At 52.0% G+C, this 16,428-nt stretch overlaps 5 protein-coding genes across 5 annotated transcripts; 2 read left to right on the forward strand and 3 right to left on the reverse strand.

Annotated features, from left to right (window-relative positions):
- Window positions 1–50: 50 nt before the first annotated feature.
- Window positions 51–8,775, reverse strand: POSPLADRAFT_1074289 (hypothetical protein; the record flags this gene model as incomplete). The annotated part of the gene is made up of 13 exons (XM_024482686.1): window positions 51–242; window positions 309–467; window positions 523–1,123; window positions 1,173–3,866; window positions 3,922–3,994; window positions 4,051–4,169; window positions 4,226–4,904; window positions 4,963–6,911; window positions 6,962–7,397; window positions 7,454–8,265; window positions 8,324–8,366; window positions 8,417–8,583; window positions 8,647–8,775. The coding sequence occupies 13 exons, from the start codon at window positions 8,773–8,775 to the stop codon at window positions 130–132; spliced, it is 7,974 nt and encodes a 2,657-aa protein (XP_024339718.1). The 3' UTR covers window positions 51–129.
- A 1,767-nt stretch (window positions 8,776–10,542) lies between these two features.
- On the forward strand, window positions 10,543–11,492 carry POSPLADRAFT_1046295 (hypothetical protein; the record flags this gene model as incomplete). Its single annotated transcript, XM_024478994.1, has 2 exons — window positions 10,543–11,279; window positions 11,330–11,492. 2 exons carry the CDS (start codon window positions 10,543–10,545, stop codon window positions 11,490–11,492), a joined length of 900 nt encoding a protein of 299 aa, XP_024339719.1.
- Window positions 11,493–11,716: 224 nt separating this feature from the next.
- Window positions 11,717–12,560, reverse strand: POSPLADRAFT_1039794 (hypothetical protein). Its single transcript, XM_024477598.1, has 7 exons — window positions 12,448–12,560; window positions 12,332–12,392; window positions 12,172–12,267; window positions 12,101–12,115; window positions 12,014–12,039; window positions 11,863–11,952; window positions 11,717–11,810 (listed from the first exon to the last, which is right to left on the reverse strand). Exons 1-6 carry the CDS (start codon window positions 12,483–12,485, stop codon window positions 11,877–11,879), a joined length of 312 nt encoding a protein of 103 aa, XP_024339720.1. The 5' UTR covers window positions 12,486–12,560; the 3' UTR covers window positions 11,717–11,810; window positions 11,863–11,876.
- A 194-nt stretch (window positions 12,561–12,754) lies between these two features.
- Window positions 12,755–13,692, forward strand: POSPLADRAFT_1046307 (hypothetical protein; the record flags this gene model as incomplete). Its single annotated transcript, XM_024478999.1, has 4 exons — window positions 12,755–12,910; window positions 12,973–13,075; window positions 13,135–13,406; window positions 13,567–13,692. 4 exons carry the CDS (start codon window positions 12,755–12,757, stop codon window positions 13,690–13,692), a joined length of 657 nt encoding a protein of 218 aa, XP_024339721.1.
- On the reverse strand, window positions 13,566–16,249 carry POSPLADRAFT_1074291 (hypothetical protein). Its single transcript, XM_024482687.1, has 11 exons — window positions 16,138–16,249; window positions 15,877–16,076; window positions 15,797–15,825; window positions 15,715–15,743; window positions 15,443–15,650; window positions 15,232–15,386; window positions 14,654–15,197; window positions 14,553–14,600; window positions 14,403–14,500; window positions 14,235–14,349; window positions 13,566–14,172 (listed from the first exon to the last, which is right to left on the reverse strand). The coding sequence occupies exons 1-11, from the start codon at window positions 16,200–16,202 to the stop codon at window positions 13,783–13,785; spliced, it is 1,881 nt and encodes a 626-aa protein (XP_024339722.1). The 5' UTR covers window positions 16,203–16,249; the 3' UTR covers window positions 13,566–13,782.
- Window positions 16,250–16,428: the final 179 nt, after the last annotated feature.

Here is a 16,428-nt window from a genome sequence, read left to right on the forward strand (position 1 = left end):
GCAAGGCGAGGGTAGCTTCCATGACCATGCCTCGATTCCCACATCGTGCATAGCATGATACAATTCAGCACTTCTCTGCGCTATCCGTTCCAATTGTAATCATGGCAGTCACCATTGTACGCCCTGGCTCTATAAGTCCGTTGCAATTCCCAGATCCCTGAATACCTGCCAATGCTCTTTCGCGTACGTCTCGCAATGCTGCTGCAGCACCTGCGCCTCCAGTAGCTTCGCGTCTCTGTGCACTTCAGTTGCGCGTCAGCATAGTACCGCCACACGCAAGTCGTAGCCCGCAAAGAAGAGCAACTCACAATCCGCAAAGGTGCCCGGTGTGATCGTTGCTACCAGCATGCTCTCAATCTCCGCGTACAGATCGGTGATGCCCCAGAGATGTGCCAACTTCAAAACTGACAGTAGTTCTCCTTGGTCGTGTTCATCTTTGATCGTAGGCCGTCCGGTGTAGATGAAGTCTGTGCAATTTGTCAATCATAACGCAAAAAGTTAGTTGTGGACGGGTGTCCCTACCGACGATGGTTTGTATGATTGCACCCGTTTCTTCTACTAGTATACGGATCGGATCATCTGGGGATGCAGAAGAGGAGCTTTCGGCATATCCAGAGTCGCAAAATAGATCGCGGAAATGTTTCACAGATGCGGCAAGGAAGCTGCGATGGACAGGGAGCTCTGACCCGTCCGTACTAACGAGCAGGGCGTCGGTGAGCTGTCTCTTGAGCCGCTGTTCGTTGATGGCAAAACGCAAACGCGAAAACAGGTCATCTGGCGAGCGCCGCTCCACGGGTGGGGCGACGAGCTGCTTGATCTCGTGGGCATTGGCAGCAAGAAGAAGATTCTTGAAGGGCATCAGGAACGTGCGGACACTCTGGCGATCGTCCTCGTCAGGGGCATTGAAGATGAGCTGACTCGCACTCGCGAATCGCCATGGACCGTTCTCGGGATCGTCCACGTTCAGGAAAAGATCATTGTCGGTATAATTCAGGAGTATATCGCCGGCCTCTTTGCTGCGTTGGTTCAACCATTCATATGTCTGGGTCAGATCTCGAAGGACCTCTCCATTTCCCGAGAACTCTTCCGCGGCGCACAATGCCAGGACGAGAAGGTGCTCGACCTAGACAAGGTGGGTAAGCTGTAGTTCAACAGGTGCCATATTGACTCACCACTTCTTCCACAGTAGGGACGCCTAAAGATAAGTCGGCAAGGAATAAACGCTCGTGAGGCACTACGTCAAATAGTCCTCGTTGTGTCCAAGCGATAGCTTCATGCTCTGGACGAAGAACGTTGCTCGGGGAAATGATATCTGGCAAAGGCTTAACAATCCGATGAGATAAAATATTGGTCAAGCCATAGCGCGGGAGGCTTTGGCGACGAGGAACAAAGTCATAATTCTTCAATTGACTCCATTTATACTTATGAGCGCCGATTTCCATAGGCAAGTCTTGATACCATCTGTAAAGGGCTGCTGCCTGCTGTCGCCTGTTAACGGCGGATCCTCCACTGCGGCACCAGGTCTGCACGCATGTCATGAACGTCGCGAAGTCGAGTTTGGATTTGAGACCGAAGCTTTCGAGCTTTTTCTCGTATTTTGCAAAATCGGGATGTATCAGATATTGGGAATGAGAAGAAAATATGTCCCGGAAGGCATCCACTCCTCTTCCCGCGTACAAAGTGTTCGAATTGACCATTACCAATGAGCTGTTGGGGACCCTTATGAAGGTTACATCTGAGAGTTGCGACTGACAATGGGAGAAGAGCCTGTCGAGGAAGTGTTGATATAGGGTTACGTCGTCAGGGGGGAGTATCTTTAGATCATTCAAACGAGAGAGCATAACAGGTATTGTCTTGGGTTTGACCTCCGATTCGAGTCGTGTCAGAACCGAGAGAGGCACGCTTGTGTAGTAGTATCTTGATCCTTGAAGAAAGTGGGCCGCATGCTCCACTTTGAACGCCTGTGGGAGAACTTGCACATCTCGATCGCACAGAGCTCGCAATCTGACTACGTTCGCGCATTGCGCGGGCCAGATGGGTAGACGGCATATGAGTGATTTGAGATCAGGAGATGTGTCCACGATGCAAGCCTGTATCTCCTGTCTTGCCCAAAGAGCAAAGTCGGAACACTCCTCCTCAGAAAGTCTAGAGAACAGCCCCATGACGCTGTTTCCTCCGCCCCCGAGATCATTGCATTTCCACGTGATGAACCGGAGCACCTTTATGAGGCCGAATCTGAATGGGATGGAGCTTAATAGCCTCGGAAGCGGCGAGAGCTTGTCGTCATCCAGCTGCACGAATAGCGCACCCATCTTCCCCAACACCTTGCGAACATGATCTAGATCATAGAAATTCATCGGAATGACAAGAACTGCAGCCGTCTCCTGACAATGTTTGATTGATACATATTGGCCTGCGTGAGTGGTTTTGACTAGTGCCAGTGATGATATATGCTCGATAGATGTATCCAGAATATCAAAATGCTGCCAAAAGCTTTGGATCCAAGCAGCGTCCTTTTTGTTGCAGTTCATCACGGAACTGATGGATTTCGGGAGACGTGACTTGACGAACTCGGCCACAGCGGGACCCTCGAATTCTGAGACGTTGAGACCGTGCCCTAAAATGTTTTCCACTCTGAAGTCGGGATGAACAAAGCGGTCAGAGGGAAAGAGAGGCCAGGGCCTTCGACGACCGTGTAGTGTGCTGGCATAGAACATGGTGTGTGATGAGTCGTTGATGTCTGCTAGCGTGTCGTTCGCGAGTGGAAGAAGAGGTAGACCTGCAATCTGTGAAGGACTAAGGTCTGCTTGGACACCGTTCAATATCTCCTGGACGCCACGGACATCGAGCCTCAGGCTGGTGAAGGCATTGAGGAAAGATGTCCGATATCGGCGAATCACCTGACAGACGTATTCAGATTGAACCCACTTGAGTCTCTCGTCAGTCTCCAGGGCCTTGCTATAGTGCGCCGATGGAAATTTGACGAGCTCATCCGGTTTCAAGGCGAGAAGCATCTTGCTGCTTGTGTCTGGGGGAATACGGGATCGAAGGAATACAGCATCCGTGGGTTGGAGATGTTTGCCTGAGACACTGTGAAAAACCTTCCTGGAGGTGGCTGGCAATAGTTCATAAAAGCCATCAGCCACTACCTGTGACAAGGGATCCTCTGTGACAGATCCTGACACCTTGGTCGCTGGAAAGAGTTTTGAGTTGCTCTTAGCTAGGGGCCATTGTTCTAGGAACCAAAAGTAAAGCAGTGGAATGCGAGATGAAAGAAGCCAGCGATTGAGCACGGCCTCGGGGTTAGATTGGCCGTTGTCATCAAAGCGAATGGATCGTCGATCATCGGCTAAAATGAAAGATGCGTGGATATGCAGCGGAAGAGAAGTGTATACCGGCAGAGGCAGCTTCGAAAAAAACCTCGGGCGAGTCGGCATCGTAGTCGATGGAGATATGACTACCGCAAGGCCAACGTCTAAGACCTTGAGCTGATGCCTCACGACGAGATCCTGGAGCTCTGGAGGTGCGTCTTCGGCGCATAATTTCATCGAAGCAACACGCCAGACCTGACCCTGGTTCTTTGATAGTGAGCCCTCGTGCGCCATCACAACATCGTGGCACCTGAAGTCGTCCTCCGTACGCACATCTCCTCGTTCTGCAGAAATCGCCCAAAGTCCTTCGACCACTCCCGATGAATTGCGCCAATGCGCACTTACGTGTTTCACTCCAAGAAACAAGAGGGAATCTAGTGCATCAGCCTCGTAACCTCGTATCAACTCGTGCAAAAAGATTGGGGAAACAGTGCAAGCGGAAAGATTGCTGCGCCTTGCATAAGAATTGGTCCGCAGAGGTAGGTAGAATAAAGTCTGCAAATGAGGCATGTCAGGATTCAAAACCACGGACATGAGAAGCACAACATACTCCATCATAGAATTCCTTGTCTGCAGAAAAACCGAATATTCCGTTAAGCCGTGAGAGGTGCCCATCGTAGAGACTGTTTATCACATCAATATTACGAATCAGTACTGCCGTGCAGGGTTCCGCACTTACTCCTGAAGCTTCGAGAGGGGCAAGTGTAAAGCACTTCGCTTGAGATGTCCATTTCGAGGCAAGTACTTTCTGGATGGGTCCAGGAACAAGACATATCCTCCAGAGACTATCATTGGCACCTATCAACACCTACGATTAGTCTGCGAGAAATAGATACGTGCGACGTCAAGCTCACTTCACTGAAATGGAACATCACCAGTGAGCCTAAGCCAAATCTCCCAATCGTATCCATGTCGCCTTGTTTGCCACCAAGTCCTACATGACGAATACCCTTCCAATCCTTCTCTTGGAATAGTGAATCGTTGTGGATGATCAACGCTTTCCCCCCACAAATGCGTTTCATTTCGTCTGTCAGGAACACTGGACTGCTGATGTTGTCATGTTGAAATTCGTCCAGTACGATACCGAGTGCACTCGCATTTGCGTCAGCCGCGTTCGCGAGGAACTCGTTGAACGACTGTGTGACAGAATAGGATCTCAAGACGCCTTGGATCCTAGTTGTCAAATCCTCGTGCATATCTTCATCGTCATCCAAAAGGCCAAGGTGCCATGAGCTGAGAGATCGTATTCCTAGGCGCGTCGCTATATCGTCGGTAACGAGGGTGTGCATTTTGTAGAAACCTGCTGGAAGAGCAAGTTCTAATGCTCGTGTTCCCAAGTCATCGTAATAGACTTCATCAGGCCGCCGGAGATTCCCACGCACGTCAGGGACAAACACTGGCATGAGCTCCTGATTGTGGTCTTCCGGAAGATGTCCGATGGCGTCCAATAATCTGACCACCTGTCGCAGATTGCAGCGAGGCTCCTTTTTCTTCTCGTCTGCAATTCGCTGCAGTATCGCTGTTGTAGATGGCCTTTTCGGTCAAATAACGGTGAACACATGCACAGGATACTATCAATAATTGTACTTACTTCTCGTTGCAACCCATTTTCAGGAGAAGTGATTTGACACCCTTCAGGGCGACTAAATCAGAGGGTATAGTCCAGAATCCGGGGAGACCATCCGCTTCTCGTGAAAACACTGCCTGTGATGTGGTTGCGATACGTATGGGCTCCCATGAGATAGGTATCCATGCATGATCCTGGACTATATTCTGCAAAGTCCCTAGATGCGTGGAGAAGTCTGAGAGGCGATTTCCAAACTCGCGGATCAAGCGGTACAGGTATTCGGCGTTGTGTTCTTCCAAGACGACAGCCTTCATTTGACTCATGAGAACATCAATCGGAACAGGCATACTCCATCCCAATGCTTGTCGCAATGCTGAGGAGATCTCCATGTCTAGAATCGGCATGACCCGATCGACGAGTTGTCGGCAGGATCGATCTCTACATGCCGAAGGTGAGCACATCCCTCGAGGGGTTGGCAACCATTCAACGGTGTCGTTCAGGCGAAGGTGGCTACAGTCGAAGGAAGTGTCTGCGATCATTTTGATTAATGAACGAGCGAGCTTGTCTGCATCTTCGGCTGAGGACTTGGACAACTTCGATATGTATTGGATACGGTCTCCGACGAAGTCGACTGACAGGCAATTGCGTAGTAGGCCGAGACTTCGCAAGGGATCCATCATTCGGTGATATATGCCCGCGTCGCAGCTTGCTGGATACCTCTCCTCATCCACACGCACCAACGTTGCGATTGGTGAATTAGTATCGACGACGTCTTCGGGAGGCCGACGACTATTTCCATGTCCCACTGCAATGAAAGGTGACTTTCGCAAGGTGCCTTTATCTGAGTACGACAGTAGGTGAGGTCGTGCGTCGAGATGCTCCAGGAAGGCTAGTTGCCATGCAGGACTCTGTTCGACGAGATTTTTGATACAAAGAGTCACGACGTCAGATGCCTTGAGGACTCTGGTTGCGGACTGCATATCAATGGCCTCGATAAGGTCTCCTTCCCATCCGGACGCCAATACGAACAGTGCATTAGGAATGATGGGGAGGAACACGTCTTTCGCACCAAATATGCGATATATGCGTGACGTGATAGGTATAGAGGCCAGAGATGGCCTGAGCTCCCACCCAGCAGAAGTCGCGACGGAAGAGAATAGACGATATACCGGGAGGGAACACAATCGCGATTTACGTTCAGTCGAAAGACGGCCGGCACGCACCAGACACGAGGCCAAATGTGTACCGAGTAGCTGTACTTCCGCATCGCTAAAACTTGGATGAGAGGCATCGACGGTTTGAAGGTTATCAAGGATGCTGGGTGCGTTGAATGGGTCCAAGATGATAGTTCGGGCGATGACTGAGACAGTGGATGGTGGGAAGGACGGATGCAAGAAATGTAGTCCCAACTTCTCTAGCATCTCGCGCAAGGTGGCGTCTAATTCGCTCCCGAGAAAGATCCCCTCCTCAAGCACTCGTAAGCGCCCATCGTTGGCGACGAGCAACGCCAAGGGCTTCGCGGCAGCGACGAGTTCGATACGCAGTGGCCACTGCGGCAACCACTTCCAAAATCTAAAGAGCCAGCGGATCGTGTCGTCTGCAGCGCGCTCCTCGCAAGCACGCGGCAGGACACCGTCCAATTCTTGATGCAAGTACTCGAGAACGCGCTTGCAGTCCATGCGGGCAACATTCAAAGACGCTTCTCCACTTCGACATAATGCAGCCGAGATGAGGGACGGAAGTCGGTCGAGCGCTATCGCATTGGCATCATGACTTCCGAAGAGCTCGGCCTCTTCTTTATTGAGAAGGGTATGCCTCGATTGCGATGTCGTATGCAACATAATGACCTGCCCCGAGACAGTGGGGACAATTGGCAGCTCGGCTAAAAAGGACAATTCGTTCGACAAGAATAGATACGACAAGATCGCTTCTTTATCGGATGCAGGGAGTGCCGGCAGGTCGGAAGACACGAGCTGAACAATCAATTAGGAAACGAGCAATGCGCATGTACTCAAACACTCACCAACAGCGCAGCGTGTGCGGTTCGCGGTGTAAGGATCTTCGCAGAATCCCTGTGGTAGAGCTTCGCCTTCTCGATCATGTCGAAAATATAAGCGGGTGGTTGTACAATCTTCAAGCCGGCAGATACAAGCGATTCGAGAGCAGATCGAGGTGTCTGGACAGAAGCAACGATGACGGCTGATAACTTAGTGTACGCCGGAGGTGTGCTGGAGAATGTGGGCCAGACAGCGAGATCGCGGTCTAGTATGGCCTGTAGTACTTGTGCAGGCATACGATGCCAGTATACAGACTCGCCGCTCGACGCCTGATGTTGCAGAGAGGGCCAGACGTCGTAGAGGTCAGATATCTCCGCTCGCTGTCGCAGGTTCTGGAGCGAGAGCGCCCACGTCTTCGGTATGAAGTTCTCGAAGAGTACGCGATTCCATTCTATAAGCACTCTGCGCCGTAACAGTAAGTCGAGCCATCTCAGACATAGAGCTGCTGTAATACATACTTGTCGCGGGTATAATCCAAGACCTTCTCTCCCGCATTCCGTAGGTGGTCGCGCGCGTCGGTGAGGGCAAAGAGGGCATGTATGTGACAAGGAAACCCGGTTGCCAGTGGGAGAGGAAGATAGGTAAAAAGCCTTCCGTTCATCAAAGGCTTTGACATGAGTGGCACCGCGATTGCGACAGGACTGCCATCCGCCGGGCACAGCTTCTCGCTGTCGACATCAACAACGATGTCGTAGTCTTTGATTCGGCCCAGACGGTCACGGAGAGCATCGATGCAGGATTGCTTGGAGAACGACGCATGTAGGACCCGCCATGCTTGCGACTTGGAACCGGTTGACTGGCCTCCGGCATCGAATTGTTCTACGGCGATGGTCGCAACACTCGAATAGACCTGCTCTGCTATGAGTAAACCTCCATTTTGCTCGCGTGGAGTAGCTTCGCGGTTGATCTGGCAGCGCCCGATCAGTCTTTGGCAATCATCACTGATCTCCAACATCTCAATCTCCTCGACGTGAGACAGGAAGAGTAAGACCATGGCAAGTTCGTCCTCGACGAACTGTTGCATAAGCGTCCTGATCTCGTCTGGTCGAGGGACTTTGGTGCTGAGACGACTGTGATGCCCAGGTGTCCGCAGGGGGAGCCGAACAACAGTATCCAGGATGGGCAGTCCACGGAAGGGAGATAGCTGGTCGGGAGATCGCTCTTGGAGGGAGGTCGTGTCCCACTTCTTACCACCTTCGGGGATCAAGGTGCGATGTGGATCGAAGATGACCAGACTGCCTGCAGAGTATACTTCGATGTTGTCTGTCAACTAGCGACAAAAATGCGAACTGAGCATCGCATACGTCGGCAATGAGCTGTGCACTAACGTGATAGCCAGAACGCATCCCTATGCCGTATTTGCCAATTGTGCTAGTTTGCGATGTCACATTCACGAATGCTGAATTTATGGAAAGACGTACGAAGTATCAGTCTTTTTCGAGGATCCGTTGATAGATCTCAATGCATTCCAATCCTTCTCAGTAAAAGCAGTATCGTTACAAGCTAGCAGTGCAGCACCCTGAAGCACATTGAGCTTCTCGTCAGCGAGCCGGTCACTGGCGTGCGTTCGAAGGTCAAGAATGAAGGCCTTGACAGACGATAATTGAAGTCAGACAGGGAAGAAGGGAAGATACGAGAGTGGGATGCGCACCTGCTTGGTGGCCCTTGCGTCGTCGGAGTTTTGTAATAGCTCACGAAATATGCCTATACTAAACGGGTATCGCTTTAAGATGGATTCAATGTTTGCGGTGAGGTCGACGACCTCGTAGAAATCGCTCATAGTAGCGGATGTTCAGTTCTGGATAAGAGACGACGATGGTGGGACAGAGGGGGGAAACAGGGAACTCCGACTCAAACCTTCTCATTATCATATTGCTGCCTCGAGGCCAGGCCGCGGCCCAAGAGCTACGAAAGCGGGTATGTGGATTGCACATATCATCCGATAAGCCACACAAATAAGATAGACACTCGAAGGGACCCACAAGTCCAAATGCAGCACAACAATTGATGTCCTGCGAGAAATCGGAAAGTATGTCACGGTGGCAATTCATGCATCACTGATAAGTACAACGAACATTTCGTCCAACAGCATCGTCATGGAGAACGCAGCTACAGAGCCGCCAAATGACCTTGCTATTGAATATAACACGAAATTAGCTGCGGCCGCACAAGGGAGTACATGTATAGTCTGTTCCCCTGTGTAAAATAATATAAGATACTTGGGAACAAGCATACCCGATCAGGCTGGCGCGCTTTACAGCGCAGCACAAGACAAATGTTCTGTTGCTAAAGTATGTTACCACGACCATCTGTGTGGCCGGTGTGGTCAAGACTGTCGTACATCGATGTGCCAGAGTACGCGCACGTCGCAACAAAGTGTTCGTCCAGACTGAATGGATGGGCGACAGCCCGAGAAACTTGGCTACCTGAGGACGATGCGCGTACCCTACATGTAACTTCGCTTGGTCTGCATACGATGCATAGTCATGAGACGCTATAACCTCCAGAAAGTGGTCGAATGATTGCATAACAAGATTGAGATCATTAGACAGAGTTGTTCGTGTTGGCGACTGCAAGAGTGAGACAAGCCATGTAAGGATACTCCCAAGGGGGGTCCGTTAGAACTTGCGGCGACTCCAACCCTATTGGTGGTGGTGGTGGTCTGATTGGGATCAGGGGTCCAGGTTTAGCTTTTCAAGCCAAATCTGCCAAATTTCTTCTGTGCGATGCAGATCATGCGTTGTTGACCTCCGAATTTCCGGAGCTTCATCGTTACTGTATTCTGCGTCTCTGGAGATAGTTTTGGTCCAGATTGACCGTGGTCTGACCACTCTAAAGTGGGGGTATGTCTTCGTACGCCCTCAGCTGACATAACTATCTTATCTTGATCCTAGATATCGCATGACTCAGAATCTAATTTGTTTCCGACAAATTAGATTCTAAGTCATGTGATGCCACAGGATCGCCCTCGATCAAATTCTCGTTCATCACGTCCCTCTCCACCTCTCTGCATGGGCATGCACATTCACTGGACTCGGGACTCTGTTCAGTTCACTTAATTATACCACCAATATACATCAGAGAGGTCAACCATTGACCATACATCCTGAGTGTCTGTGCAAAGCAGCTACCAGACATGATCATGTGTCCTAATCTAATCTTATCCAAGTAGTGGTGGAAGATCCTGTACCAGGGGTCTTGCCGCTCACATCATTAGGGTTGAGGTGCGAAATTGTCAGAGCGGACCCCCCTTGGATACTCCGCACTGGGGCGTGGGCGCTTATCTTGCAACACAGATCTCGACGTCAAGCCTTGTCAAGCCCTCACAGAAGTATTAGTTCGGAGACAATGTGAGTGAATTCGGGGTATCGAGCGCAGTACTGTATGACTGTGCTCCATGGAATACTTTCATAAGCACACACGGATTGTTACTAGTCACAGGTTCTAAGGAGCCCAAAGAGTCGGTAGTAATAAGGGCCTATAACCTCATAAATAACATATCCGACAAGTCCTGGATAAGCAATTACATCGGGTGCATATCCCCCGCATGTCTTTCTCCGCCACCCGACCGCTGCTCTCCCACAAGCTTCCTCCCTCCTCCCGCGCCTGGCTAGCTCGTCAATTCCGTGATCCGTACGTGCGCGAACGTTCAGCAGCTCGCTTCCGTTCACGCTCTGCCTTCAAGCTCCTTGAGCTCGACGCCAAATGGTCTATCTTCCAGCCCGACGTGCTGACCGTCGTCGACCTTGGCGCCGCACCCGGAGGTTGGAGCCAGGTCGCGGCCTCCAAGCTTGGGTGGACGGAGGAGGATGTCGTGGGGCTCCCGCGTGGACATAACACCAATAGAAAGGGAAAGGCGGGCTCCAGCTTCGGGCTTCAGCGGCGCGCCTCTGGTAGATGGAGTGACTCAAGTCCCGAGCCCACAGAGGAAGACTACGACCCATGGGAGGAACTCTTTGACGACGACATTACACACAAGATCGGGCGGGGGACGGTTGTCGCAGTCGATCTGTTGCGCATGCTCCCCATACCCGGTGTCAAGACCGTCCAAATGGACTTCCTATCTCCCGAGGCCGACGCGTACATCGCGTCGCTAGTCAAGAGTGACATTAACCCAGATGGCAAGGTTGATGTCGTTCTATCTGACATGGCTGCCAATATCTCAGGCAACAAGACACATGATGTTGAGTCCTGCCTAGACGTCTGCAATGCAGCTGCTACCTTCGCCCGGAAGCACCTAATCGCGGCAGAGGATGTCAGCAGAACACACGGAGGAGTTCTCGTGTAAGCAGCTCACGACCTCTCAGCTCTGTCCCGCTGACGAGGCGCCACAGCGTCAAGTACTTTGAGCATCCGCTCTTGTCAAAGTTCCGTGCCAAAGAGCTCAAACCTTACTTTAATGCCGTTTACAATTGCAAGCCAGAGGCCAGCAGGTCAGAATCCAGCGAGGGCTACTGGATATGCATGGGTTTCAGAGGAGTCGAGGTGACAAGATGAGATGTCGGAATGGTCGTTGAGGATCATCCCCGTCAGTACAATGCCCAGTATCTATACTGCTCCCAGGAGCCTACTGTAGATCTGACTCACCCTCGCTCATTCTGCATAGACAGACCTTTTGTTCATCTCCATCGCGCATGTGTTTCCACAATATACCATGGTCTCTTATAGGCGAAGGTGAGGAGCGTAAGATAGCGCATGTTTTAGCGTTTCACCCCGTGTCATGGCTCGTAATACAGATTATTGTCACCGCCAGACTGTTACATGACGACATAGCGAAACGACACAGGACCGAGAAGATTGAGAGCACATATTGTCCTTTAAGATGAGTTTCAGCACGTGAGGACCGACAGAAAATGCGTGTATTTACCAATAGTGGTTTGATTACGCGCCGAAACCGTAAAGGGTGCGGCCGGAGCGCTTGAGAGCGTACACGACGTCGAGAGCAGTGACGGTCTTTCTACAGAGGAACAGATGTGCGGGTAAGTAATAGTTGAATGGAAACGTGTGGCGAGACGGACCTCTTCGCGTGCTCGGTATACGTGACCTGTGAAGTCGATATCTGAGTACTGCGGATCTCAGCCGAGAGCAACTGATAGAAGACATACCGAGTCACGAATGACCTGCACAGCAAGATCAGTCAGCGTGGCATTCATAGAAATGGCAACGTTGTACACACGTTCTCGAGGAAGATCTTAAGCACTCCACGGGTCTCCTCGTAGATCAAGCCCGAGATACGCTTGACACCACCGCGACGAGCGAGACGGCGGATAGCCTGCAACAATGGATGGCGTTCAGCTCAATCCTGAGCCACAGGGATTCTAGAGGACTACACGCACCGGCTTAGTGATCCCCTGAATGTTGTCGCGGAGAATCTTGCGGTGACGCTTGGCACCACCCCTGTCGCCACGGCGTCGTCAACATCGCTCAACACGAACGAGCATAAAGTACACACTTTCCAAGGCCCTTTCCGCCCTTTCCGCGTCCGGACATGTTGGCTAGTTGTTATTGAAAGGTTGAGAAAGCCGGAGTGTGAGAAGAGTGGGATGATAGTCCCGGTGGCGAGAAGATGGCAGTTGAGAACAAGAGTCGCCGAGGCAAGATGCGCCCAATGACAACACGATGCACGTGATTTTGTTAATGCTCTCGCGCTTTGCCCACGCGCGCTGTGGCGGCGATGCACCCTCCCCACTGTTCTGAACCGGATACTACTTGATCACTTGACACAAGTGTGTCCAACGACGGATATCACACACAGAAAAATGCCTGGAATATCTTTATGTCCTGGATATCATCAGGTCGACGCGTTCGGACCAAACGAGGAATATGAGTCCGAGGAAGAGATCACATATGTGACCCTCGACCTCGGCGCTGTCGAGCCAACGCTGGTCCCAAGCAGTTCTTCGTATCGTCTCATTGTGAGTGCACATACGTCTCGCGCTGGCGATGTAGCCGACATGCACAGGGCTGTCTGCGATAGGGACTCGACACTCCAACACCCTATTTGCAACTCTCAGGCACTATATTCAAGGGCCAGCACCAGTCTCTTTTAGGAACAGAACTGTTGTTTACGGACGCAGACGGTATGCCACGCACTTGCTTCGCTTCTGAGACACGGCCTATGGTAACGCCTCGGCCGCAGACGATCATCCCGATCGCACTAAGAAGTCGCTCGTGCCCGTCGGCACAACGGAGCAGCGCATCCGCTTCAAACAAGTTGAATTACGAGAGAAAAAGGAAGCCTCTTCTCCTGAGCTTCAGCCAGTGGGACAGGTGAACAAGGCGAAGACCAAGCGAGACAGGATCCCGGGAACCCTCGACGAGGTCGCAGGCAGCAGTGTGCCAGAATTCGCAGCATCTAAGCCGCGCAAGGGACGTAAAAGCAAAGCAGATTCAAAGGGGAAGGGTAAGGAGGCTGAGGACGCAGACGACGGGGACAACAAGTCGAAGAAACGCAAAGGGAAAGCGAAGGCAGGGCAGACGGAGGCTGAGCTAGACCGATCGGATGCGCATACTCATACCGACACCGCTATCACCGAGCTCGGTGCTCCTCACACAGATGAGGCCACTATAGACCTTACAGAAATACCTGCAACTGAAGGCGCGGTCCTTGAACATATGGACCATTATGGCAACTAATTACGGCCCAAGAAAAATATTGTACAGTCACCTAAAGGTAGATGCAATGGCAAATGAGTGAGACGAGCAAGGTGACTCCATAAAATAACGACAACCCCAATCATAAGACGTCAGTACCTCAGCCATAGGTACAACACAGGCAATCGAGATGTTATGCAGCAGCAGCGTCCTCCGACGGCTGCTTCGGGTCCTTTTCATTCGACAGGTCTTCAAGTGCGGTGCTGGGCTTTTGATCTGAGTCACGGATGTTCGACAAGAAGAACGTGCCGATACACGCCAGCGCCGCCCAGGGGATGAGCGAGATGAATGCCCATCGCGTTCCGTCTCTGAACGCGTCCTTGACAATTTGTTGCACTTCCTGCGGGAGCGCGTTGATGCTCTGAAGCGAGCTGAGAGACGAGGAGGACGCCTGCGATAGGCTGTTCGCAGTGGCCGCAGACAGCGTGCCGGAGCGTAAGAGCGACGTGATATAGCTCGCGACCTTGCCATTCAGGACGGCACCACACTGTGCAAGACCGACAGTGCCACCGAGCGCGCGGAACTACAACATACAGTTAGAATGAGGACGTGATATTGTAAGAATAATGGAGGCAGGTTACGCACAAACAGGGAAAGTGCTGACACAATGGCAACTTTGTCGGCGGGCTGAGAGAATCGCGCTTGCACTGCCAATGCGCCGATAGACATGCCAACCCCAGCGCCGCTCACGACCATGAAGCTGTTGCAAACTCAGCATTCTGAATCCTATATAAGACTACGGAAGCGTCGTACCCATCAATCATCGAGTCGTTATTCCGATCGACCGCCATTGACACCAGACCCAGCGACACTGTGATGAGGATGCTTCCAAGTATGATAGGAATCCTCGGCTGTGGTTTCAAATAACTAATTTGGACGATAACATATTGAGCAAGGACTGACCTGTCGCAGCCGTTTGATCAGGAAGATCTGTGTCAACGAGCCTGCGCCCTTCCCCAGACGTCAGAATTTCCCCATTGCCGTGTTTAGATTGCGCCACTCACAAGACCCGGAGCGAAATAGAGCAACGCAATTCCCGCACTGGTAGCGGTGTGCCCCGCGACGATCGTCATGAAGATCGACACGAAATAAAACATCACGAGCATGACCATGCCCGACACGAACGTCGCCGCCATCGTCACGCAGATGTTCAGCGGGCGGAACACGGTCAGCGGAAGCATTGGCTGCGTACGCAGCAGCCCACGCCTCGCGTCCGCTCCTGTCGACGCGGACGAGCGTCGCTGCAGGAACCACTCGAAAATAAGGAACGCGATGTACGCAATGCCCCCGATAACGAACCAAACGATCACCCGCGTGGTGTCCCAGCCAGAGATCGGGCCCTCGCTCAGCGCGAGCAAGATCAAAATTCCCCCGCCCATAGAGAGCACCGCGCCAATCCAATCGATGCGGAGCACCTTTTGGGAAAAGGTCTCTGGCTCCGAGGCCGTGCTCTGCGGTCCCTTCGCTCTTGTGCGCAGGATGAAGAATGCGAGCACGACGGCCACTGCACATGCTGGCAGGCTGTCGACGTCCGTCCCGTCAGCGGTGCTGCGAGGTAGCGAAGTGAGTGCAGCCCACTTACTTGATCGCGAAAATCCACCGGAAGGAGACGGTCAAGAGAGCACCGCCAATGATGGGTCCTGTGCAGTAGCCGATCGTGAAGAGAAAGAAAAGCATCGACTGCTGCCAGTTATTCGCATCGAGCGATGCTGAGTCGCTCATAATGATCCTGACCAGCTGCGAGAGAGTTGGCGATCAATAACGGGACAAAGGACAATCGCCATATCGCTTACCGCCTGTAGGCCCGCGGCACCGATTCCAGCGATACCTCGGCCTATGAGCATTGTAACCATGCTGTTCGCTCCGGTGCTGATGGCACTGCCGACCATGAAGAATACGAGCGCAGCTTGCAGCGCCCAGTGCCGTCCCCAGACATCGCCTATGGAGGCGAAGACGGGCAAGAAGACGGTCGATGACAGTAGATACGCTGTGCCGATCCAGCTGTGACATGTGTGTCAGTATGAATTCTGATGCGGACCGCGAGCGGTGTCGCTATGTACTGTACCTTTGAAGGTCAAGTCGGTTAAACGCGGACTGGAGTAACGGTGAGCGAATGTGTATGACACAAATGTTGTGTGTCCACATACGGCAATGTGGGTCTGCGCGGTGGCAACCACTACGGTAGAAATCAGCATTGAACGAATGCAGGTGTTCTTAGACTTCCCACCTGTATAGTCTAATGTCTCGAAATACACTGGAATGAGCAGTGCGATGCTGAGCAGGATTATCTGCCGACGATTAAATGCAGATGCTGCGGGTGCAGCCTCTTGTGCCATTTCGAGGTCCTGGGACGGGTCTCGCTGTAGCGAGGAAACCGGGGAAACATCATGCGGAGCGGACACAGGAACTGTCTCGTTGAGTGTACTACTGTAGGACGATAGCACTAAATGAAACGCATACAAAAAAGAAAACTCCAACATTTCGTTACCTTTGACGTGTCTGGGTTTTCGCCTTCGACCGCGAGTGCGCGACATATGCGAACACGGCCAGCATGGTGGGAGACAGGGGGGAAAGGGGGTAACGTATGGTCGCCCAATTCGTGGTCACTTATAAACGTTGGATAGGAGGCTTGAGCCGAGTTGACATTCCGTGCCTGGGCTGTGCATTGCGCAAATTCGAGGATTCGATTGAAGTGAGATCAATATTGCAACCGGGCAGCGCCTTAGGTAGACAGTGCGCAGCGGGATGCATCCGCAGGCTGAGGTCCTAATTGCTGCGG

The sequence above is a fragment of the Postia placenta genome (genome assembly GCF_002117355.1).
Source record: "Postia placenta MAD-698-R-SB12 unplaced genomic scaffold POSPLAscaffold_6, whole genome shotgun sequence".
Classification (NCBI taxonomy): domain Eukaryota; kingdom Fungi; phylum Basidiomycota; class Agaricomycetes; order Polyporales; family Adustoporiaceae; genus Rhodonia; species Rhodonia placenta.